We start from the raw sequence: 25,459 nt of genomic DNA, 5'->3' as shown, positions 1-25,459 counted from the left end.
GAGGACGAGGACGAAGACGAGGAGGCGGCGGCAGGCGGCAGCGGCGGCAGCAGCGGCGGAAGCTCCCGGCAGCTCCCGCGCCGCCCGTCATGGCGGCGGAGGTGAGGCCGCCCGCGCTCCCGCAGCTCGGCCGCCGGCAGCGCCGGCTGCCCCCGCCGGCGGAGCAGGGAGGACGAGGAGGGGAGCGGAGCGGAGCGGAGCGACGCCCCGGCCCGCGGCAGGCAGCAGTAGGCGCTGGGGCGGGAGGGACGGCGGAGGGAGGCTGTGGGGCCCGTGAGGCGGGGCGGGGGGCGAGAGGCCCCGCCGGTGCCGCCCGTCCCCTGTCAGGCTCGCCCGTCGCCGCCCCGCCGGCTGCCAGCCCCCGCGGACCGCTCCGGCCGCCGCTGCCCGGTCCCCGTCCCCGTCCCCGTCCCGCCTCGGCGGGCCGGGCGTCCGCAGGGAGAGACGGGGCAGAGGTGCCTTGCAAGCCGTCGCGGGTCTGGGGGCTCCCGGCAGCTTCTCCTCCTTCTCCTCCTTCTCCTCCTTCTCCTCCTTCTCCTCGCCCTGCCTTCTGCCGGCGGCCGCGGGAGAGGGGTCTTCCCGGTCGTGTCCAGCCGCTACAAGGGGGGTTTGCAGCTTTTGAATGACGCCGGTGCTGTTCTCCCAACTAGGTATGTGGTTTTTTTCTTCCTCTAGGGATATTCTGAGAACCCAGGTGATGCAGTATGGCTTTGATTAGCCGAAAAAGTTTCCAGTTTTATTCATCGAGCGTGCCAGCAAGCAGGTCCATTTTGATGACCCTAAGCAAAAGGTTGAGCTTTATCAGTGGGCAGCAAAAGCCCCAAAACTGTAGCTCCGTAGCCATGAGGATGCTATGTTTCAAAGATAAATCTCAGTATATGTTTTGTAGAAAAAACCACATACAACTGCGGATACAGTCTCTTTCTGTTAATGAACCTGTGCATCTTTGTGGGGATAGTGAGAGCAGTACTAAGTCTAATAATGTGTGGATGGATGAACAGCTGTTTTTCAAGAAGTTGAACAGCCTTTGTACATCAAAAGAGATTTTTGACTTTCTTAGCTCACTGGAAGTCATGTCTGATACTATGGCCTCAGGAGCCCTGCAGAGGATTTCTGAAGTTGAGGTGGATGACAATGGTCTGAAAAACCCTGAAGGAGTGTTAGAGAATGACGTTTTCAGGGCATTATGCTTCCAGTTTGAATTTGAATCCTCAAAATTGTCAAACACTGGGCTGCTGAATGCATTGCAAGCTTTGATAAAACTGCGTATAGATCCCCAGAGTACGCTCATGGCAAGCTTGCTTTCAGAGGGCGAGGAACGGCTTGGTAAAGGACAGCTGACTGTTAAAAACCTGTGTGCTCTCGGAGAGAGTTTGCTTGAGTTGGAAGGCCCAAGCTGTGCGACGCTGGAACAAATTGTGAACCACGTACAAGCAAAAGACGTTGAGAAGTGGAGTCCCAGGGAAATGGTGATGGTTTATAAGATGCTGCAGGTGACTGCCAGGGAAGGGGAACGATACCAAGACTTGCTAAAAAGAATGAACAGTGCCACTTTAACCATAGTTTCCCAGCTAAGCCCAAAGTTCACAAGCATAATACTGAACTCACTGGTTGTTCTTCATCAGACTCAGGCCATTCCCTTAGTCACAGCACTGTGTAGACATTCTGTGAAGCATATTCCATATTTCACAGGTGATGAACTGGTAAATGTACTGGAAGCCTTCCTATGCTTTGGACATCGTGACCAGATTTTTACAGAGGCACTGGAAACGCATGTTCCCAAGTCCATCTTTACCATGCATCCTCAAACAGTCAGCAAAATCATGCAGTACTGCTGCCAAAAGATGATCCTTTCTAAACCCATCTTTGATGCAGCGGCAGAAGGTTTCATTTCCGATGCTGACAGATTTACCACCGACCAGATTGCTGGGTATATTATACCATTTGGGACTCTTAACTATCTGCCTCCAAGTGCTTCTGCCTTGTTTAGGAAGCTTGAAACAGTACTGCGTGCTCGCCTTAGTCACTTTCAGCCTCACACCTTACTGAACCTGCTGCACTCCTGTGTCCTTATTCAACGTTATCCGGTAAATTTTCTGCCAAAAATATTTAGTCCCTATTTTCTGCAACAGCTTCAAGGTAAGGAGCAGTGTTCTTCTTGTGATGTTCCACATTTCTTTCTATTGCATGGTGTGTCTCTTGTCAAGCACCCCTTTCTTATCTTTCATCTGTCAAATCAACAATTACCTGATGAAGGTGACTGGAGAATGATGATCAGGAGGGCAAAGACTGCTGCTTCCTTGTCACAGTTGCAGTGGTCTTTCAGTTTATATCGTTTAGAGGAGTTTGAAATTTGCACTCTACAATCTTAGAGATTTGAATTCCCTTAAAAAAAGATTATTTCAGTTAATCCTTCTGCTTTTCTAAAAAATACTGATCTTCTGTTTTTCCCCACGTTGGTCCTTGGTCTCGCATAGGTTTTAGACACCAAGTTTCTCTGTGCAGGAAATGTGTTACTTTTAACTCTGGCTGTTTAAACTTGTTTGCCTATGCGGTGACAGATGTGAATACTCACAATGAAGTGAGACTATGTTACTATGAGACTGGTAACGCCAGGAAGGCTAGTGAGACCAGTTATTATGGAACTAACAAGACTGAGACCAAAAGTGGTAGAATTTTTAATGGCAATGATACTTGGCATGATGCATGAGTGATGTAAAATATAGTGTAGTGATTCAGGGTTCATTTTTCTCTAAATGTGTGGCAGTCATTACAATGCAACAGAGGGATGTGGCATAAAGGTGGAACACTGGATAGTGAGTCCTGAAACTTGACTTTTATTCTGGGTGTAGCCCCCCATTTGCTTTGCAGCTTTGGGCAAGTCACTTCACTTTTCTGTATCTATTTCTTCGCCCACAATTGTTTGCTTTGCCCACTTTGATCTCATACTCCGTAGGGTCAGGACTGGCTCTTAGGCGTTTTACTCCCTTAGCCCAAGGGAGGAAGTATTTCAAAAAACAGTAGAAATACTAGTAGTACTTATTGCGAAGCTAAAATAATTGCCTTCTGCTTGTGCACTGCTGGTTAGATTAAGATTTCACTGCCTGTCTTTTTAAGGTTAGGTCCTCTGTGACTTTGCATAATCCTTATTTCTGGATATTTTCCTAAGCACTGAAACCACTCTCTTCTTGAGGCTCTCAGGGCAAAGTACGTGATCGTAGTTGTCAGAAAACCTGTTCATAGCCTTTAAAATTGGGACCAAATTATAATATGCAAGAAAAGTTACAGTAACTGTTCCACAGCTTACTTATTATTGTGTTACTAGCAAGCTCACCTATTACTATGGAAATAATTCATTGTTGTATTTTAAAAAATAGTCCAAAAATCCTTATAAATTTTAGTCAAGACTAGTACAAATTCTAGAGAGAAGTGAGGTGAAGTGTAGCATTGGGGCAAAAAGAATTTAAATTACTATTATTGATAAGAATGTGTTACAATTATATACACAGAATTTGTAAATCTCAGGCAGTACAAAATGTGTTTTTCAAATACTGTTTTGCCTTATTATTCAAACAAGGTCCATTGCATGTAGGTGATTCTAGTGCTTTAGTCCTTACCTTCTGCCAGCCTGCATCGTGTACAGCTTTTCAGGTGGGGGTAAGGTTAAACTGGGTATGGACTAATGCTGTCATCTCTACTCTTCTGTTCTTTCAGGATAAGGATTATTGTGTTATATTCTTGCTTCCAACTTGGTTGTATTTCTCTTTCATATTGTGAAAGCTGAAAAGGGTAGATGGATAAAGCTGAAAAAATTAATTTGCAGTGCATAATTGTTGGCTTAATTAAAACAGAAGTGAGATCTGAACCAGTAAAATGTAACAGTGTCATAATATGAGCTGGTATTTTTTTTTAATTATCTAGGTAAAAATGTAAATTGAATCCTAAGGCTCACATCTGTTTTAACAAGGCATAAAGATTGGTGCTTCATCCTGGTTTTTAAATTACTTTTAATCCAGAATCTGATAAGCTTATGTGATGCTTCTTCCCACTGGCATCCTGTCTGCCAACTACACTCCGCTGGTGGAGGCTTCCTGTGCCCATCTTTGTTCAGTGCCCTGAGCTCCTTTCCTCTCCGCCTCTGCGCAAGCACTACAGTCCCATCCTTGGCCCTATGTCCCACCATACCGAGGAAGACATTACGAAATTTAAAAATCTACCCCATGATTTATCCCATCTTGCTTAGGTGATCCCAGAGTCCACTCACCTGCTGCTTCTAAGACTGTCTTGTCTGCAAGGGCTGCCTTCACCTAATTTTTTTCCCCCAGTCTAGTAAGCTTCTAGAACATCCGCCATGTGATAGCCTGTCCTTGGCTCTAACTATTGCATGATCCAATGCTTTTGGATGCAAACCTGTTACAAACAACACAGTTGTAAGCTATAGATTTTAAGTAATTCTGTGTGAGATAGTAAAGCATATTTAGCGGCATTATAGGGATATGTAAGCTATGCCAGAAAGATGAGTGACTTTTCAAGATCTCAGCTAAGGTTTCTCTGTTAATAAAACTCTATATAAGGTCAAGTTTTCAAAGTGATTAGAAACTTTGGTCACTCAGTTTTTAGCTGTTCAACATGAAATTCCTTAAGGGGTTGATTTTTAGGAAGCAGACATTCCTCATGTCCTAAAAAAAAAAGAATGTCTTTTAAAGTTCTCAAGCTTGATACTTACAAAATGAGAAACATCATAGTACCAGTTACTTCAAATATGTTCTTCTAAATCAATAAAGGTATTCCACTGGAGTGGTCTAAGTTCAGAACAGGAACTTGAGAAGATGACCTGCATGATTAGCATCTTACACTACATCAGGTTTTTACCATTCTGTAATAATACTTTGCACATAACATGAAAGATGCTTCAAGTATACACACTTGTAGACAAACCTCCGTAAATTATTCAGTATTATCCACTACTTTCAGATAAAAAAAAAAAAACCAACCTGAGTGAAACAATGAGATCTTGGGATTATAACTTGGGTAGAAGGGGTTGTAGGAAGAAGGAAATGGGAAATTTCTCCAAGACCTCAACTCAAACATATTTCTCCCTGTAGAATGTCCTGCATCTCTTGGAACCTCTTTTTTTTTTTTTTTTTTTTTTTTTTTTTCCTTTTCCCCTGAGAGAATACGACAATCTTAACTGAGATCTTGCTAGCTGTATATTTTTTTCTCTGTTGATATTTCTGTAAATCATGTCCTGATTTTTCTAACTACGTCATTTCACAACTGGTCTTTCTGTTCATTCAGACAGTGATCAGGAATGATAATGATCGAGTAGCTTCTCTGCGTGTTAAACTGAATAGCTTTTCCTAACTTCTGCATGATGATTTGTGTAAAGATGCATTGTTAAAGGTACACCTGAAAGCCTGAATATTGTTGTTTCAGCCCAGCCACCCGGTTTGGACAGAACTGTTACCTCCCAGCTAACCCAGCTTTTTCTGACTGTAACCCTGGAGTGCCCATTTTATGAGGTATGGCACATATGAAACCAGAACTGATGTTAACAAAAGGTGATAAGGTTGTTAGGGCCCTGTTGATAATTAGTTGAGGACTGTCCTCCCCATAAAAGCATTGGAATTGGATGAAACAGCTTTTTTTTTTTTTTCTTGATGAAAATATGAAGCATTTCTACCTGTTTGATTGACTTAATATATTTGTATGTTTGATGGAACTGACTAGCTCTAAGTTAAAGTGCTTTTTGTGTATTTCCGAGTACTTTTCCAACAACTATTCCTTTTTATGTTTGGCTTGTGACGTCTTGCAGCACAAAAGAGATCAGGCACTTGGATGTTGGCCTGACTGCAGAGGAATGGAAACAGTTGTGCATTTCTCATGAGTGATATGTTCAGCGTGATAGCGTGGAACCTTGCTGAGGATGTTCTGGTGGTTGTTTGGGTTTTGTGGTTTTTTGTTTGTTTTTTTTTTTTTTTTTTTTTTTTAAGTTTCCAGCAGATCATACCTCAGACTGTAAGTGTCTCGATAGACATGGCTTTGAAATGCACAGAATACATTTACTACGTTAATATGTGGTAATTACAAAAATGTTATCTCCCTTTTTCTTTTGTTTGATTTCGTTTTTTGTCATTATGTAGGGTCCCAAACTCCTTCCAAAGTATCAAGTAAAGGCCTTTCTCACACCTCACAGTTCTCTGGATGTTCACCTCCTCAAAAGGGTGAAGACTGGCTTACTTTGTTTGCTGAAAAAAAGAATATATTTTGCATCAGAGGTATCAACACCATATTTCTATACAGTTGGTAAGTAACATTTCTTTAGACTAATAGTAAAAAGTGTGCTTATGGTGTCAAAACTTTAGGCTCAGTTATTTTCCAGAAATAAAAATTATTTCTCTTATTCCCTTTGTGGGCATTCTAAATTGAGCAAATACAGAAAAAGTAAACTGGAATACAAAACTCTGTAGAAGGTCTGAAATGAGGAAACATCATGGGAACTTTAAGTAAATGCATTTTCAAAGGCAGAAAGAAGAACAGGGAGAGAAAAAAACTGCAATGTTACTTGGAATTTACACAGCCAGTCTGCATTGAAAATAGCTGCTAACTTTTGTATTGTGTATTTTTGCTATCAGCTCCTCTTTTACTTATCCCATAAACAACTTGTATAATTGATAGCAAAATGAGGCAACGCCACTTGCCTGATCTCTCTGCTTTGGTGGTGAGTAGAGAAAGGAAGAGCTGGAAGGTTGTCAGCCCTCTGCCCTGCTCAGCTGGGCTCCTCTCCCCTTAGCAAGAGCTATTGACTACGTATCGTCAGTGGGGGTTTGTGGACTGAAAGAGAGGAGTGAGGAAAACAGAGTGTTTCATGTGCCAGGGCAGGAAACGGAGAGAAGGTAATGATGAGGAAAGATGTGTGCTCAGGAGGGGTGGATGATAAATAAGGTGCTGAGGGAAGGGTCTCTTGGACCCCATGGACATCAGAGGGATTAAAAACAAAAACACATCCACAGAGGGATGATTCCTGAATTATTCTGCGTTTCAGCTTCCACATGGGGTTGAAGTTGGCAGGGTTTAGGTCCAAAGCTCTGTTTGCAGATGGACATCATCGATAAAATTAGGGAATTAGAAAAGATAAAGGGGAGGGGCAGAGAGAGACAGTCTCTCCCCAAAGCCCTCAAAATTCCAGAGGCCCTAGTCAGCCCAGCAAAGAGCCATTTAACGACAATATGGTTTATAGTGGACTTGGAACACTACTTTGCTGTTAGCATTATGAGAGGCTGAAGTGTTACTAATTATCACTCATTTGTGTTAAATAGTCTATACACATCTTTTGCAAGCCTCTGTGATGCAGCAAAAAGTATTGCAATAGTATTTTAGTTATTTTTATAAAACAATGAACTGTAAGAGGATGAGAATTACAGTAAACAGTTTGTTATATGAAATGAGTTTTAATGTCATTTCTCTTTTCATTTATGCTAGATATTGAGATTAAATTAGATGAAGAAGGTTTTGTGTTGCCTGCTGCCCAATGTGAAGAGGTACACAGACGGTAAGGAAAAAAAAAGAAACCACTGGTAAAATGTTGGTTAACTTTGACAAACAGCATCCAGGGTGAAACCTGGGCAAAATTTAAGCTGATTGGAGTTTTGCCATTGACCTCAACAAAGTTCAGGTTTCACATTGAAACCTCTGGCAAAAGGACAAAGTTGGCAAAATTAACGATCTGTACTTTTTCCTCATTGTTTTGCTTCCTCACTATACAGTGTCAGACAATTAGTCTCTTTACCCAGTGACAGTCAGGATCAAAGTGATCCTGATTTGGCTCATAGTAGTGTATTTTGATCTTCTGTAATTCATTTTCAAATTAAAACTAAATTAATTCTAATTGAGCATGTCTGCATAGATTTAACACAGTTTAAGCCAGTTTGAGTTCACAAATTTACTTCTGTAAGGAATCCTGTGTAACGAGGGTATTTGCTACAGATGCTGTTTTGTATTGAAAAATGAATGCATAGGTGTTTAAAAAAATATGTGAAACAAAGATTACTTTGAGAAACCTTGGATACAAAGTTAAGCAACCTGCCAGTGTGGTATTTGCAACTGCAATTCTGTGGATAAAGCAAAAGTCTTTGAAAAGGTTATGTGTTCTCCAGCTTAACCTTCACAAGATTCACAGACTAATATAAGTTCTTTCAAAAATCCCATGCTTAAATGTTTAAGAATGGGCTTTGATTTTTTTAAATTACACCTTTCATGTGTAAATAAGGTCACGATATCCTTAACACGCTGAAAATATAAGCAACTTTTTTTACAGTGGATATATAAATTTTGGTTTAAGTTGATGTGATTTTTATCACCAAGGAGAAGAAAATATAGTTGTAATCCATGATGCTGCCAACCATACGTACAGGTTTAAGCAGATTTAGCTTAAACTTAACTTTAACTTGAACTCTAACAGGTTTAACAGGTAGACTAATAAGTTGAATAAATTTAGGTTCTGAAATGTTTTCAAGCTGAGACAAGTATTTTGTATGTTTTTGCTTCTAGAAGAATTCAAAACAGCTTACCAATAGTAGCATTGAAAATATCAAACTCTTATTATTATGGTAGTTTTTGTTCAAAGCATATAAATAAGGTTTTAAGATCAATTTCACTAGGTTTCAGGCTTTCCCCCTCCCACCCTTAAATTGAGTGATTTAAATTGTCCTGAACAAGGTAACTCCCATCCTACAACATCTAATTCTAGGAGGTATTAAGGAGTAAGAGGGGAGGTATTGTCTCATGCTTCTTAGGAACTGCAGTAGTTGTGGTGATTAAAATAACTGAGTTTTGGGTTGGTTTTTTTTTTTTTTTCGATACTACACTTGTTTTTTATTTTAGAATTGCCCTCTGTGTTGATGGTCAAAGCAGATTTTGCATTAATAGCCAGAATCTGTTGGGAGAAGAAGCTATTAAACAGAGACATCTTCGGTTACTTGGTTATGAAGTTGTGCAGGTAAAGTCCAAAGACAGTGGTTTGCTTTTGCTCTGGCTAGCAAAACAAGTGAAAAATGATTATTTTATGGTGCTTAAAACTGTAGTTCCAATTACTTCCCAAAGCAGATGTAGTCTTGTCCTTTCTATAGTATGTTCTCTCTGCCTAGCTTTTGCCTTTTTGAGGGTGTTACGGAAATTCCATTTTCTTCCTCGGATCAATTAGTGTATTCTGCCTGTGCTTCCCACCAAATAGTGGCTGCTTGAAAGAGTACGTCTCTGCAGTGATTAAGGTTCAAATCTTGACTTAAAGGAAAATGTTGTCTAAGAGTTCAGTAGAATTGGGATTTTTAATTAAATACTTTATAAAAAAGGCCTGAATTTGGAGTTTAAAAAGAGGAGTTAAAAAAAGGAACTGCTTTGTATTGTAAATAATATTTTCACAAGAGAGTATATCCTTTATTTTGCCTGTTGAACTAATAGGGGTATTTTTATCTTTAAACATACTTTGGACCAAAACAGTTACTTCTAGATTTTCTTTTCCATTTATAATCACTTATTACATAAGTCTAACTCCGTTATATTGAACTTAGTTTAAACTGTAATGGGTATGACTCTTTGTTTTACAGCAATCTCTATTCAGGTGATTTACAGATCAATAATAAGCTTAGGATTAAATGTTTAATTTTAAAACAGACAAATCTTTGATGTGTAATTTTTTATCTGCTTAATGAACATCAATATTACCCAGTTATTTATTAAAAGGTATTTCCACCAATCATTTTTCTTCTGTTTCCAGATTCCATTTTTTGAGATAGAGAGTCTACAAAATTGCAGAAAAATGGCAGACTATCTACACAGAAAAATCTTTCCTCATTCATATGGACTCAGCTGCTGACACTGGAGAATAATACTAAATCACAGGTTGACCTCCTGTACTATAAAGTGCACATATTGTGTGTGGAAGAACAATTCTGTTTTCTAAATAACTCCACCTAAGATAATTTGAGCTTCTGAATGTGAGACCTTCCAATATTTGGAACAATTGACCTGTAAAGAGTAATAAAGAACAACATATTTTCTTAAGTTTTGTGTCAATATTTATTGTAAGTTAACAGATGTAAGTGCCAGACAGTCAGTGCTGCATTTCCTTTGCATTTTCACTGGTTCTAACTCACAACTGCAAATGGACAGCTGTGACTATTGAAAGATAGCGGCCGGTCTGAACGTACAGAATGTGCCAGGCTGCCTACCCATCAGGGCTTTTCTTGACAGTATAAAAAGAAATTGTGCAATTTACTCACAGCTGTTGGTGTGATTTCCGAAGTGTTTCATAAAACTAAAATTTGCAGTAGCTGCACAAGCAGTATTGGCTTATTGCTCATACTTAAGAGATGTAGAGTGCTGTTCGCGAAACAGCAATGCCTTACAGAAAGTAGAGCGTTTTTAATAAAAAGATACGCTTTACTTACTTTGTAGAACAGCTGCCACAGGGTAGTAGACTCGCACAGCTGTCTCTGTGGGGGCTGCCCGATGTTCTGGGTCTGTACTATTTGTAGTTTTGTCTTTGGTGGCAGTTCTAGCTAAACTGTCCAAATGGGGTCATTAATACACTCCAGAGTTCCTTCAGTTTACAGCCTGCCATTCCAGCCTAAACTGAAACTTGTTATGCTCTGAAGCTCAGAAGAACTATGTATGTCCTACGTGGTCCTTTTTTATGTATGAGTATCAATTCTGGCAGAATGGTGGAACTGAGCTGGAACTAGTAACCGCTTCAGCTGGAAGAAGCGTGCCCTAACTTGGGTCAACATGTTGCTTTACAGATGGACGAAGGGAAGCGAACATGGCCTTGGTTCCAATCACATAATGTACACTTGATGAACTGCCATGTAAAACACATTTTCAGGTTAGCTTGTGCATCCTGTCCTGTGTGGAATTATTACTTATAAGTAGCAAAGCAGAATTCCCAGCATCAACTGGTTTGATTTTAACTGTTACGATTTGATACAAAAAAGGTGAAACTTTCACATGCTTGAAGTTCTACATATTTCACCAGTACACAGCCATTTTTTTCCTTCCACGGCTACTGTTAGTAATCTGTGAGTTGCAGGTGTCTGTCAACTGTCCCAACAATCCCTGGAGATTTTTGGATACAAAATCCAGCTCCAAAATATGATCTACATTGCATCATGCTGTACATTCTGTTCACGTTAATTTGCTGCATGTATAAAACCCTTACTCACAGGTGAGGGGGCACCAAGAGATACTTTCCAGCGGTGTAATAGGAAGCTTACAGCACATTGGTAACCTAATAGCTGTCATCCTAGCAAAAGAGAAATTGAAGGAGAGTGACTGAAATGTCTTTGCAGACATTTATAAGGAATTTCTCCCTAATACAGAAGAAATCATTAAGGTATTCTTTTGACACTGAGCACTGGAGGGAGATGTTGACCATTCCAAACTGTATAAGAAACAAACAGTACGAGAAACAACCTGTGAAAAGCCTTCAAAAGTGAGAAGGGGTGAGAAGGGACTGAAAGAGAAGAGGGTGACATAAAGAAAGAAATGAGACAGGAAAAACCATACCAGTGTTTTGACTTCACAGTGAAAGTGAGCTGGCAATGCTTATTTCTCATACAGGCCAGAAGGTGGTGGTGTTGTCAAACAAATCTGATTTCCAGTAGTTTTTCCAAACACAGATGGTTTGTAAATACAGTAAGACTACTTAAAAGAAGTAATTTATACTGACTGTCCCAAACTAAAAATAACCTGCCTAGAATATGGCCATATTCAATCTCATTCTCTACTGGCACACATTTGATACTGATTTTTGAAAAAGCATTCTGGTATTGTTAGAAAACATTTCCTTCTCACTTTGTTCTCGCTGTGATTCCTTTCATTGAATGCTGCTGGAGTTGTTTAACGAAGTATCTGTTGTTGAAAAGGAATGTAGCAGTTACTGCCTTCTTGTCCCTAGCTCATTGAACATAAAGAAACTTGCAGGTCATGAATAATGAAAGTAACAAACACCTCTCAGAATGGGCTGCTCTGTGTGCTCTGCTTCTCACATCATGCCAAACAAGTGCTATTGATTGCCTAATTTACTACTTACCCAGGCCCCAGATTAAGAAGTTCTTTGGTTTTATTATTTTTTACTGGGAGTTTCACTGTGTTCACAAGTGATGTAGGTTTCCTATGCATAAGTACCTGACAGAACTCCAGTGTCAGTCAAAGCTGTGGACTTCCAGTCCTTGTTCTGCTATGATCCGTCTGGCTGTTGTTCCTCTCTGAACAATACTGCCTCAGCTTTAAACAACAGTAGGATCAACGGCTCTTGAGAACCAAACAGATGCATACCCTGCAGGAGATACTCCTTCTCCTGAAATTATCTTAAAACTTTAATGCTGGATTCAGTGAGAATACAAGGCACTAAACATTTAAGCAGGTTTAGACATTTACTCTAAACATGCTTTTTAAATTACTACTGCTCAAATCCTTGTGTTCTTTCCATCCTTTCTACCAAACTATTCAGTGCTTGTTCTGCTAGTATTACTTTTTTTTTTCAGCATCGAATACAGAACCAAAGATGATTTTTGTTGTGACACTCCTGAACAGATCAATCCCTCAGACACCACATGTATTGTGAAAGTCAGCAAAAGAGATGTCTGAAATCAGCTAAGCCCAGATTTTGTCTTTTTAAATGCCAAGTACGCAGAAGTTCCCTTTAACTTGCAGTCTACTAAAACTGCTGAGCACTTCTGGAAGTCAGAGCATTTCTTCACTTGCCCATTTATGGGTAAGCCCGTCCCTTTTGGAAAATCTGTGCTGAAGCCCCATTTCAGCTGCTGGGCAGATAAAATGACACCTCACAATTCTGTAGCAACACTGTAAGGGTTAACGAGTCAGTGACCACTGATAGGCTGAGGAGCAAGCTTGCTTAAATGTTAAGTTTGTGAATAGTTACATAGAAGCACTGCCTAAAACTGCAGAGAAATAGCTGTTGACCCAACAGGTCTCACTTCTGCTGTGGCCACCTAAAATGTTCAGCTCTTGCTGAGCCTGCTCTTCATGAGATTTTTATGTGACTGTAAGGAGAAGACATGCATTTGAATAAGCATGAGGAAAAGTACAGCTGCTATTTCACCCTATTTTTAATCCAAATCATTAACTAAAATGGAGAGGAAAAAGCAAAAGCACCATATTGCTTTTGATGCGAGTTGTTTTGTTTTTTCCACATAAATGCTGCTGGCAATGACAGATACAAGAGATTTAGCATGGATCCAGGCCTGGAGAAGGTTTTTCCAATAAGCAGGTGATGCCATTTTTCCTGTAGAATTCTGCCTGCACGTGATTAATCCTTGCATGATCTCTGATCGGCTCCTCTATGGGCTTATTTATGCGTCTCCCATACTCTGAAGATGACAAAACAGCGACAGGTCTTGCCCTTTCCTGTGAAAATATAAAAGTCTCCTTAAAAGAAAAATCACAGAGCGAGTACTTGGCAGTTATCTATTGCTAAATGTGCTGTGGCCAGGGGCAAAATAACAGACAGAACTGTACAGCATCTGCTGTACGGATATATATTTATTTAGCAGTGATCTGCATCCCTGACCTAGTTTTTTATGTATATTAATAAACCATGAATGTATCACTAGATGACAAGATGATAAGATATGGAGCTGTGCCATGAGTTACTGCAGACTGATAATTTTTTACGCACTTAGACACACACACACAGAGGCAATTACCATGTGATTACTGGCAAACTAAGTGCTATGTTACTGGAGAGTGGCACAGATTTTACTTTCATTCTTATTTTTCTTGTGCACTGACTTGCATGACTCATTTGACAGACAGGACAGATTTCATATGTGTCCCCTGTTACAGGAACACCTACCCTGCTTGCACAGTTCAGTAAAAGCACTGCATGAAAAAAAAATTAAAGCCTAAAGAAAAACCCTGAGCAACCACTAGTCCATGCAAGCTTTCCCTGAAGGACATAAAGCATATACTACTGTATTTTTGCACAATGAAAGGTTTTACAAAAACTGCTTGTAGCTGTAAGATTACAGAAATAACTGCTCTGCAATGATAGGAATTGGACTTGGTGAAAAATAACCTGACCAAGAAAAGATTATTTCAAGCTCGTTCTTGGTAAACTGCACTTTAAGTGACTGTGCAATCACTATCTGCAGCCTGCAGTTCCTTCCTGTGCTACAGCAACAGGGAGCTCTGGAGTCAGAAGGGAAAGACAGGATTCTTTCTTTGTTTTTCTTTCCCTAGCCAAAGGTCTCAGATTGATCAGGCTGCTTGTATCTTTGCACACTGGCTAACACAGTTAAGCCTTGCTCCCCAATGTGTTTACCTAGTCTTACGATATAAAGAAGATCTAAAAGGAGAATCAAAATGCGGATGCCACACTTTGGTTCAAGTGCAAACAAATGAGTTCTTTGCTACAACAGACACAAATCTGAGCCATATCAGCACTTACGATAGAACCCAGGACGCACGTGAGCCCCTGCATTTCCTGCGAGGATGCAGGTGGGAGCAGAGATCCGAGGGGTCTCACAGCAGGGCAGTCAGCCGAGAGACATTTCCAGACTCATGGACACAACTAGACCCGAGATTCTTGGGAAGATGCTGTAAACCCCTTTTTCAAAAAAAACCAAACCAAAACCAACAGAAAAGCCCATTCCAAAACAACCGTTCATCCCCCAACTCTCCCATGACCCTTCCTGCCTACCTTGTTCCACCCCATTAAATGCTATTCAGTACACCAACTTTTAACCCCACCAGAACACAAATCAAGTCAAGAAGAGTGGCAGGCAAAAAAATAAGACCATTTCTGCCCCCCAGGCCAGTTGTGGGTAAATGCTGAAAAAGGAGAAATGACAGAGTCTTTGTACCATGAAGAAAGACTTTGCTAGCGATACAGCGTTTACAGTGCTGTCAGGCAGCAGTACGTAATTCCAATAGTTTGTGTTCCCTTTAAATAAGTAAGATTGTTTTCAGCACCCTTGGTAGCACAGCACTGACTGTGCTCAGTGGCATTTCATCTTTGCAGGTTCGTCATTCAGCAGATTTCAGATTTTCCAACAGTTGGCCGGGAAGCATCCTGCTACACGCCTTCGCAGCATGTAATTCTAGCACTGTTAACACTTGAAATTAGCAATGGCAGCCTGGTGCAAACACTCCACTGCAGTCACTGTGCTACATGTAGCTACACTGAGTATCTGCGTATGCTCGGATTCCCGGGGTGCACCCAGGCTCTCTGCAGGAAACGAAGGGCTTACTTGCAGTGGTTCGGGTTTTGCCACTTCAAGGAAATCAGTGTACTGAGGTGGATTTAGCCCATCTGCTTTCAGTGTTGTACTAGAAAGATGTCAATGGTGGCCTTTTTATTTATTATGTTTTATAATATAGCTGCTATTATTATATCAAGTCTGTGGGGGGCCACTGAGGTAATTAAAGAGCAGGAGTTGAGTATGTGACCTGCACTTCGCTCTGGGTAAGCCCAGTGTTGGGTGTCATCACATGCAGGAGGATCATGTTGTAACATTTACCCACTGCAGGTTTGGGGTGTCTCCATGCCAATTAAAGGGGTGGATTAAGGGACACCTGTTCAGGCAGGGTCCCTCACATGCACTGCCCAGCAGAGCTGGCATGAATTCTGGCCCACACGCATTTGCTTTAGGAAGCAAACCAGTAAGAAAGTGAGGTTTTTTGATACAAGAGCTCAGTAAGAAACCTTAACTCCACACAGATAAACTGTTTCCACACAAATTTCCCAGCTGGAGGTTGGTCTTGGTATTGGGGGAGGGGGGGTGGCTTTGTTTTGTGTAAATAAAAAGGCTCATTTTTAATTGGAGTAGTCATCTACATGGCTTTTGGCCTCACACAGATTTGCAGCTGAGTTACTAGGCATGAGCAGGTGATGGTAATGGGCACTCCTGGAATTCCTTTGGGAGCACCTAATACAACTCTGTCAGACAGTGCAGGGAGAAGGGCATTATGGCTATGCACTTGCATTGAAGTGTCTGGCACATATAGCTGCTAGTGAGACAAATCACAAGCAGTGGCCTTTGTCACAAAATATCAACAGTTTCATTACACAGCGATTACAGTAATTTTAACTTTTGTCCCTCTCTTCCTTCTTCCATCTCTGTCACACACAATCACCAATACGGGCAGCCATTCCTAGCCTACCCATCTCTCTACATCCCATGAACCCACTGAGGACATCAACAGAAAGAGGTTGCACTTCATTCTGTTTTTGACAGCCTCTGCCTCTGTGTGTGTGTGTGTGTATATACAAATATATACACACTTGTGTATGTATTATTCAGATGCTGCATGGAAAAAATACATGTGTACATACATACACATACTATCATATTTTTGTTTTGAAGGCAGCTGTTTAAAAACATGGCTGCACGCTTCCTTAGCTATCAGGCTGCACACCAAACCCAGATTCTGCTGGCCTCGAGTGCTTTGCCCAGCCTTTTCCAGGCATGTCCGTGGCCTTCTGATTGAGCCCTCCTTTGCACTAGCTCCCTACGAATTTCCTTCTGCAGGGCGATCGGGTGTAAGTTTGCGTAACAAACTCACCAGCTTGAGAGACCTGGGCTCTCTCGGCAAACGCTGGTGTCGGGAGGGTGGACGTCAGAGGGCGGTGGTTGAGTCGGGGCCCCCGAATCCAGCCCTCTCGGGGAGAAGAGTTTTCAAGCATCAGAAATAGCTGCGGGACTGCAACTCTCGAGGGCACAGACAGTTCCGAAGTCACCCTCAGGGACCCCGAAGCTCTGCCGCAGAGGGCTGGCCTTGCTCTGTGTGTGTATCTCTCTCCCCATGCTTCAACTTGGATATGGCTCATCACCTGGAAATCTACAGGGTGCCAAAGAGCAGGAGCGAACTCAGGTGCCTTCACTGGCTAATGCTTTCTCCCGAACCTCCAGGCTGAGGACAACAATGTCCTCCTTCCCAGTTCCTTTGCTACCACGTAGGCTGCATTGTAAGGGGTAAAACAATGCCTACAGTCCCCAGCCACGTCAAAAAGTACAAAATACCTTTAACAAAGATAATTATTAATTTATCAAAGGGTTACCTCCTCATTAATGTTAAGACCACGACTCTTTGCATGTTCTCTGTCACATCGGTGAAGATTTTTGTTGTAACCCTCTGGTCTTTTAAAAATGGCATCGTAAGTGGAAACATCTCCTGTCTTGAGAAAAGCAGAAAAAATGGCTAATTCACAGTATTGTTTAACTTTACAGGTTACAGAATATAAGTAGTCAAATCAATACTTAAACAGTACACATACAGCATTAGATGATGACAACTGTAACATGACTGAGCTACCACAAGCAAGTTTGGGTCACTCCTTTGGAATAGTCTGCAATAAAAATACCTAATGGCATGTGGTATCTTTAAGTCTGTTCAGCTCTGAAATTTCCCCTGTGGCAACTTACCCCATTTTTTCCCTGTAATCTGTTGTAACTTTTGGAAATTTAACTGCTTTATTTGTTTTAATTTTCTGAACTTTATTTTCTCCTTCCTAAGTTCACATACTTATCAAATGACCTGCCACTGTAAAATGAAAGGAAAGCAGGCAGTTTCAAAATTCATTTGGAATGAAAAAGACAAAGGTATCCTGCAGTGGAATCGCCATTTAATTTCTGATTAAAGCAGAACTGAGAAGAGTTCAGAAACATGCCACACTGGTAATCCTGTGATCCAGTTGTATGCATGTATCTGTCATGTATGAAAATACAGCACACCCCAATCCAGAACATTACTGTATTTATGATACCTGTTGACACAGTTGCATCCAAATAAGCAACATTAAAGATATGCACTTGTTACCAGCTGTGAAATCCAATCAAGAAGTTCTCACCAATGGAATCAAAGGAATTTCAAACCAAAAAAGTTTAAGGAAAGAAAAGCAAAATCTCCTGCTGAAATAGGCTGGCTGTTGTTAATGAAATTCATTAAAAGGTCCGTGTTCTGGTAAACATGTCAATCAATCACTGGTTTTGTGCATGGGTGACTACAAATTTGAGAAATTGTGCATTTTGTTGGGCTTTTTTTTACCTCTAATTTTACAGTGTGCCCAATTTAGCCTTTGAAAAACTCTTGTATTTTGAGTCTTACAATTTACAATGCTCTCCTCCAGAAACAGTCAAGTCAAGGCAGGTCAAGAAGGCTGTAATGGCTCCATTAAAAGGAAACCATAGTTAAGAGTGCTAGTGAGGCACTGCTGTAATCACACCCTTCCAAATGAAGCCCATCTCCATTACTTGGTTCTGCCAAGAGGAGAGGTTGTTTGATATTTAACTTATCCATCCCTTCATTTCTCAGAAGCCATCAAGCCTCAGAGAATTTCAGGCACATTCAAGAGCATCCTGCATCTGATTTGTCACCTCCATTATTATTACTATTTCTGTGCTTCCTTGCTTCTCTTTCCCCCCCCATGCTACCAGTTTCATTTAGAATTTTAGTGGGCATCTAATTTGTGCTCACCACCGGGAATGTTATTTGCTTCTTTGTTTTTATTCACATGGCATTATTCAACCATTATTTGTTACCTGTGTCAGAGCAGATAATTCATTCTTTCCGGAACTCTGAGATAGGTAGCCAGCCTGTGACGTTAAAGAAGATCTCTTTAATATCTTCTACCAGGCCTGTAGAGGCAACACTTCTGTCCTCAATATACTGACAACTTTCTGCTGTTGCTTCCCTTTGTTGTTAGATGCTGACTTAGTTGGCCTAGGTGGTGGTGGTGAGAGCTGTTTCTTAAACCCACCAGAGCAAGGGAATCCCGCAGAGCGGACAATAAATTTGCACTCACAGTGGGCATCCTCTGTGTACCGCTACTAAAGCTAAGCACTTTGCAAACATTCATTAATATTCCAGACACACACAGAGAATAGGTGATGGCTTTCTCCATGTCACAGAAGAGGAAACACGACGCAAACTGGCCACAGTAACTTATGTAAAGCAATTGAGGGAGCAACTGTCAGCCAAAGGATTAAAAGGCAGGAATTTCTGCCTTCTGGCCATGTGCTGGGCACATCTTCCTCTGTTTCTCTCCACTTCAGTCCCTGACACAGAGTTGGGTTTAGGCATTTAAGCTGCAAAAAGGAATGAAATTCCTTTTCCTGTATAAATAAAAAATTTCAAGTGATCTAATTCCTTAATTGTGCAGAAGAATGGGTTGAATCTGCTTCCTCCCCCGCGGCCGAGGCCCGTGCTGTGAAGAAACCCATTAAACAGCTGTTACCACTTTTTGCTTCCATGCCACTGGAGCAGCATTTTCCACAAACCAGGTCATCGGGAGTGTGAAAGCAGACTTTATACTGCAAGCGAAAGCTCTACCATATGGTTGCTAATTCCGCGCAGCTCGGTTAGGCTGCGAGCTGCCGCAGCCCCGCGTGCCCCCCGCCAGCCCCCCGACCTGCCCGTGGTCCCCCTGCCGCGCTGCGTCAAGCGCGGCACCGACCCTGCCCGCTCGCCGTCGGCGCGGAGCGCCTTCCCCACCGTAACGCCGAAATCGGCGCGGCGGAGTCCGAAGCGACAGAACTACCTGCCGTCAGCAGGGCCGCCCCGCCAGCGCGGGAAGCTGGCTGCTCCTCGGTCGCCAGCCCGGCCGCGAACCCTCGCCCCTGCCCAGCGCCTGCGGCCGCCTGTCACTCCGGGGGGGAGGGCACTCCCGGGGTGCGTTTGTTGTTATAACTAACACATGTTGCCGTAACGTTGCTGTACTTCATTGATATAATAAGACAGAACTTTCAGAACTTTCTAATGTTAATTTTTCGGAGGAAAAAGCTGTTAAGTTCAATGTCTCACAGGACTTTTTTTTCCCAGAGAGAGAGGTTTGCCACCCAGGAGGTATAGCCCAGCTGAGGCCTCAGATTGTTTTCATTTCCGATTTTAAATATGAGGAGAGAGAGAATGAGCAAAAAGGGCGAGATAACGCAGCAGAGAGCACAGAGCGAGGCTCCCTGCCAGCCTACTTGAGCTACTAAGTGCCAGCGTAACGCCTTCAGAAGCATTCGGTCATCAAGGCACATGTTGATGTTACGGTTTTGAGTAGCTCTTGATTTTCTCTACTACAGCTGAGCCCCCAGAAAACCTGTGCAAGGCGCACCGAAAGCCTCTTCCCTCGACTGAAAACGGAGCAGTTTCTTATCGGGGGTCCCCAGGAGCGCACGTGGCCAGAAGCCCCACGGCTGCCGCCGCGACAGGCGACGCGTTCCTCCTGCTCGCCCCGAAGAAGTCTCCTCGCGTTTCGGTGACGCCGCGCGGCCGCTCGGCCCTTAATCCTCGGCGAACCGCCGTCCCCCGCCATCCGCCCAGAGCCGTCGCCCCCATTTTCCATCCACAACCAGCGAAGACCCCTCGCGCTTCGCCGAGGCCTCCGCGGGCGAAACCCGCTGTTCAGGCGTTTGGCAGCCCATAACGCCCGGCACTTCTGCCGGAGCAGTAACGGGATTTTTTTTTTTTTTTTTTTTTTGAGGCGCCCGCCTGACCGGGTCCCTCACACCACAGCACCGACGACCCCCCCCCCCCCCCCCCCCGGGGGAGGCTCGTCCCGCCGGGCCCGGCGAGGCTCCCGGCCCTCCCTCACCTCGGCCTCCCGGTGGAAGTAGCGGAGCTCCGGAGGCGCTGCCCGCCCGGCCGGGACGCTGCTGAAGGCGGAGAGGGCGGAGAGGGGAGGCCGCCGCCGCCTTCCTCCCGCCGCCTCAGCGGCGCCGGGCCCCGGGGCGGGGGAGGCCATGCTGCCGTTACCCGGCAACGCGCCGCCGCCGCCGGCCAAGGGAGGGCCGGGGCTGCGGGGAGCGGGCCGGGTCCCGCCCGGCAGCGGCCCGAGAGGCACCGGCCGCCCCGGGGGAAGCTCCGGGAGGCTCGGCAGAGCGGCGCTAAACCCGGGAGCGGAGCGGGGAGTCCGCGGCAGCGGGGCTCGGTGCCCCCTCAGCGGGCAGCCTGCCCCGACCCGGCGTCCCCGGGCGGCGGGGGAGGAGGGGAGCGCGCAGCCCGGCCCGAAGGGAGCACGAATCCCGAAATCCCCCCTTTTTCAGTGGCGACGGTGAATAAAAGCAGCGCGCAGGGCGCAGCTCCCACCGGGACGAGGACCCCGAGGTCTCCTTGGCCCGCTCGGGCACAGGTTCTCGCGTTTCGGGCAGCGCCGGTCGGACATCTCCCTCTCCTGCGCGCACACGCTCGCAGAGGGCGAGCGTCTCCCGGGCACAAACCTCGAACAACGGGCCGACCCGAAAGCCGCTCTGCCCTGGCAGCGCCTGGCTCCTAAATCCAGCATTCACCCCGCGGTTATCCCGCTGTAATACTTACACGGATCCGTGCCCACGAGGCTCCTTACTGGGCTGCTTGGGGATCTGCAACTCGCTTACCTTTACCTTTCTTTTCTGCAACCACAGTTGCAGAACTGATGTGCTGTAGGTACGGCATTACTATTATTACCGCTCCTAGTATCTTTTAGCAAGCACTTTCAGGCCAGCGCTCTTCCAGGCATCTTGGATTTTACCGAACACCAAAGATTTACTTAAAGAACTCCAACATTCAGAGCACCAGAAGTCTTCGCAACCGATGGCTTTGGGCGTCTTGGACCCAAGCGGTAATTCAGGCCTACTGATAAAAAAGTCCCACCCTGACTATATAGCTGCTGCTCTACCATCACTAAGGCACCAAATAACAGAACCTTTTCTTTGCAACTGCAGTGTGGAGGCATTTATACTCTACAGGCTTGGGTGGGTGTTCTTCTAATAATTTGTGACAATTTCCACCTGCTTATCTAATAACGGCCCTCTACCAATTAGGATCCTCTCCCTTCTGTAGCATGGGCCAAATTAGCACAGCATAAGAGAGCAGTGGAATTGAAAATCCAACAGCTGCCTTACATCAGCTTCCCAGGCAGAGACACGTTTGCCACTGCACAAGTGCTTTTTTGTAGTTGAGTCCGAGCACCAAGTGATAGCAAGCCCATTTATAAAAAGCAGCTCTGCTGAAGCTGCAGCTATAAATAGAGCTGCAAGAAACTGTTTGCCAGAAATACAAACTAAGCTAGGCAAGAGCTCTGAAGATCTGAAAGGTTTCACTCCAGTTTTCTTTTTACTGTTCACATGTAGCTCATTTTGATTAACCTTTAAGGTGGCATTAAATTGAATTACACTACCTGGATGCAATACAGGTTGTTAAAAATAAATATTGCTGGATGCTTGTTACAGATTTGTCATAACCCCCCATTTGAAATAATTAAACTGGATGCTTTTCAGTTCATTCTTCCTTCCCAATGACGGTATAAATCCCTTTAGCATTATTTGCATCTTGCAAAGCCTTTTTCTTCCTGGTCACCTTTTGCAGACTTCCCAGAAGCAGGACATGAATGCCCGGGGGTTTTTGTTCCACTTACAACCAATATGCTACGGTTAAGAGTATGTTCCTGTTACAGAGTGGCATGGGAGGTCAGCCTGTTTCCTTAGTAACTTAAATATGAACATGTAAACAATGGTGAAAGGGTGATGGAGCAATTTTAATCTATATGGTCAAAACTATGCATTCAAATACAGCTAAGCTCAGAGGCCAAAGTGTTAAATGTTGCTTTGAATTCAGTGGCGTAAGGAGGAGAGGTTGTTGCCTGCCTTTTTAGGGAGTAGCCATATCCCCCTCAGGTTCCACTGCTGAGGTTCCTGAATTTCGAATATGTCGATGTGTACTTTTATAGCCATAAAGGTGTCTCAAAGGCAGGGTCACTGTTCTGAAATGTCAAACTGGCTTATGGAATAACTTTGCAAGAAAATTCCTGAAGGGAATTTGTGAGACAAATGGTGATGGGGGCGGGGGACAGGACAGGGACAACAGCGACAACGACGACGGGGGATGGAGACGGGGCGGACACAAGAGGACAGATGACATGTAACTGGACAGGTCGTTGATACACAGAAAAACCACCGTAGCCCTTTTCTTACGACAAGCTGGTGTACCTCTTTCAAACTCGCGTCACGTACAGCTGAGATGGCTAGCCCGCTGTCAAATTACGGCTTAGCGATTCGTCTCCTGTCCTCGCATGTTTGACCTCAACATGTTATCCAGCTGCCGCCTGCTCCTGACCCTCAGCTGAGCCACGAAGGAGAGCCGGTCTTGGCCACAAATGTTCCATCCGATGGCCCTTGAAAAAGAGTCTGAAACAAAAATGGCTCCAAGACTCTACCACAGCTTTGGTCCAAGCCAGCCGTTTCACCCAAGTGCTTGCTTCTTCTAGATCCCAATTAGTGGCAGACTGCCCGTCGCAAACACGAAGGGTCTTCAGAAGTTTTCTGGAGACAGAGACAACCGTATGTCAGCTGCAGAAGTCAGCACACCTTTTGCGATCTTCAGGGTTTTTTTGTTGATGAGTTACTCAGGAAATTTTTTAACTTTTCTTGAATGTATCTGTTGTTTCAAGCAATTCTCTACACAATAAGTATGACTGAGCCTCGGTCTGCAGATTGCAAACATTTCCTGGTTGGCTTGTGACTAGAATTTCAACTGCTTGACTGGAGAATTAGGCTTTTCAAATAATTATAATTATTTTTATTTTAATAATTTTAAAACAATTATAAAATGGTAACTGGTTGACTGATATAATTTGCAATTATTGTTTGTATGCTGATGGGTATCTGCTGAATGGATACTCCAATTCAGATGAGTATTCTGTTCAATATCCCTCTTAGTAAGTAGAGTAATACACAATTTTATGCATGAGGTGACACTACTTTCATTACAATTGTTGTTTGTAACACTGTTTTGGAATGCAAACATGAAAACTTCTAGTCCAGGACTGTCAATCTTTCAAAATACTTCATGCACATTTTTTTCTGTCAAAACTGAGATTTTTCACAAAGAGCATCTCAATGGCTACAAATTTATTTGAAAAATACTCCATCAAAAAATTTCAAATAATTCTCAGCAGAATCTTTGTGTTGAACAGTGTCATCCTACAACATAAAGGGGCTCATATCTTCATAGTTGCAAACAGGATTAAAATGTCCTTATCTTGCATTTTGACATATTAAAAACTACATTGACCTGAGTAATTCCTTCCCCTACATTTGAAAATGTTAAAAATTAGTATGTAGCAACCTTTAGGGTGAACCAGCTACAGTTGATTTATACACCACTTTCAACAAATCCACACAAATTTGAAATACTTCAAGGAACAAAAATACTTGCTTAATTTCGTGTTTTAAGGCAAGGCACATATATCTCATTCTACATTTGTTTCCTCCCCAGAGTCACTACACTATTTTAGACAAGAAAGGAAGAATAAAACTAAAAAGCCCTACTCTTGAAATTATTTGGGGTCCACCTGTAAAAAGTGTTGAAGGGTAGTATCTAGGTCAGGTAAAGGAGAATCTGCTATCTGAAAAATTAAAGTATCTTCATACAGAAGTACAACCAAAAGGAAAACTACGTATCAAAGGACAAGGTAATCACTGCTTTCAACAGTAATCTGCTGCTATATAAAGCATCCTGACAACATAGCTCATTACTTGTCCCGATACAAGGTTCTGAAAACAAAACAGGACAGACTTCCAACACCTCTGCCTTCAGATGTGCACAGCTGCCGCTTTAGCAACCGGCAGATTGAACTACCTGTGCCTCAGTGGAAGAAGGGAAGGTCTGTAGATATTTTACAAAATAGAGGAATCATAAAGGAATATAAAAAGAATGAAAAATGCTTTTCACACAGCACAAATAGATGTTGACATGGATGCTAATGTTACCCTTTAGAAAGAGCAGCTAAATACCATTAATTTACAGGTAATCCCAACTACTTTTGCAGTTAACAAAAATATCTGCAAGTCTAATCTTTCTTCCCATCCTTTGGTAGCCCTCCATAAAGTGGAGCAAAGCACTGACTTTCAAAAGAAATCCAGCAGGCTCCCCGCGGTGTTCCCGTTTGGATTTCATTTTCCCAGACCACAGTGAATCCCTCTTACACTGATCTTCTGGCTGCTGCCTCACGGTGTGAAATACATTTGCATTGTACTTTTGGAGGTCACGCTCTTTGTGGTCTGCTAGCGACCTGCGAACGAGGGCACCAACACGGAAGTTGTAGAACTTGATGAGCCTTACTGTGATGTAGAATATAGGGAATGTCAAATACTGATTTGTACGATTATCATAAAGCTTTTCAGGTTACACACTGATACATGAGCAGTGTTATATTCAGTCATTGAGGCAGATGAAATTGCTGCAGGAGAGGAAGAAAGAGGGTACAAGAACCCTGGGTCAATCTAGACAGGGGAAAAATAAAACAGTATAAACAGTAGATGTAAGACGCATTAGAAGACAAAAAGTATTTATTGGATACAAATAGCTTCTCGGCACTAGAAAGATAATAATACTACTCAGCAACTGAAGGCTAGAGAGAGGACAGTATGCACCTTTCTTTGTCTGGGCGGGTATTATCATCATTTGCCCGCTT

The 25,459-nt window shown here is 43.1% G+C and overlaps 2 protein-coding genes across 4 annotated transcripts; one reads left to right on the top strand and one right to left on the bottom strand.

Moving 5' to 3' along the window:
* Positions 1–17: 17 nt before the first annotated feature.
* Positions 18–10,062, top strand: FASTKD3 (FAST kinase domains 3). 3 transcript variants are annotated; one of them, XM_030041673.1, is made up of 7 exons: positions 18–101; positions 676–2,139; positions 5,437–5,522; positions 6,144–6,306; positions 7,483–7,552; positions 8,884–8,998; positions 9,776–10,062. In XM_030041673.1, the coding sequence occupies exons 2-7, from the start codon at positions 705–707 to the stop codon at positions 9,872–9,874; spliced, it is 1,968 nt and encodes a 655-aa protein (XP_029897533.1). In that variant the 5' UTR covers positions 18–101; positions 676–704; the 3' UTR covers positions 9,875–10,062. The 3 variants fall into 3 exon arrangements, with proteins under 3 accessions (XP_029897533.1, XP_029897531.1, XP_029897532.1); XM_030041671.1 differs by lacking the exon at positions 18–101 and adding an exon at positions 349–455; XM_030041672.1 differs by lacking the exon at positions 18–101 and having other exon boundaries at positions 657–2,139.
* C18H5orf49 (chromosome 18 C5orf49 homolog) lies at positions 10,059–21,002 on the bottom strand. The gene is made up of 3 exons (XM_030041675.1): positions 20,603–21,002; positions 17,081–17,197; positions 10,059–13,425 (listed from the first exon to the last, which is right to left on the bottom strand). Exons 1-3 carry the CDS (start codon positions 20,750–20,752, stop codon positions 13,246–13,248), a joined length of 447 nt encoding a protein of 148 aa, XP_029897535.1. The 5' UTR covers positions 20,753–21,002; the 3' UTR covers positions 10,059–13,245.
* Between the last annotated feature and the right edge of the window lie 4,457 nt (positions 21,003–25,459).

Source organism: Aquila chrysaetos, chromosome 18 (assembly GCF_900496995.4).
Source record: "Aquila chrysaetos chrysaetos chromosome 18, bAquChr1.4, whole genome shotgun sequence".
Classification (NCBI taxonomy): Eukaryota; Metazoa; Chordata; class Aves; order Accipitriformes; family Accipitridae; genus Aquila; species Aquila chrysaetos.
This window is presented reverse-complemented; position numbering and strand designations above follow the sequence as displayed.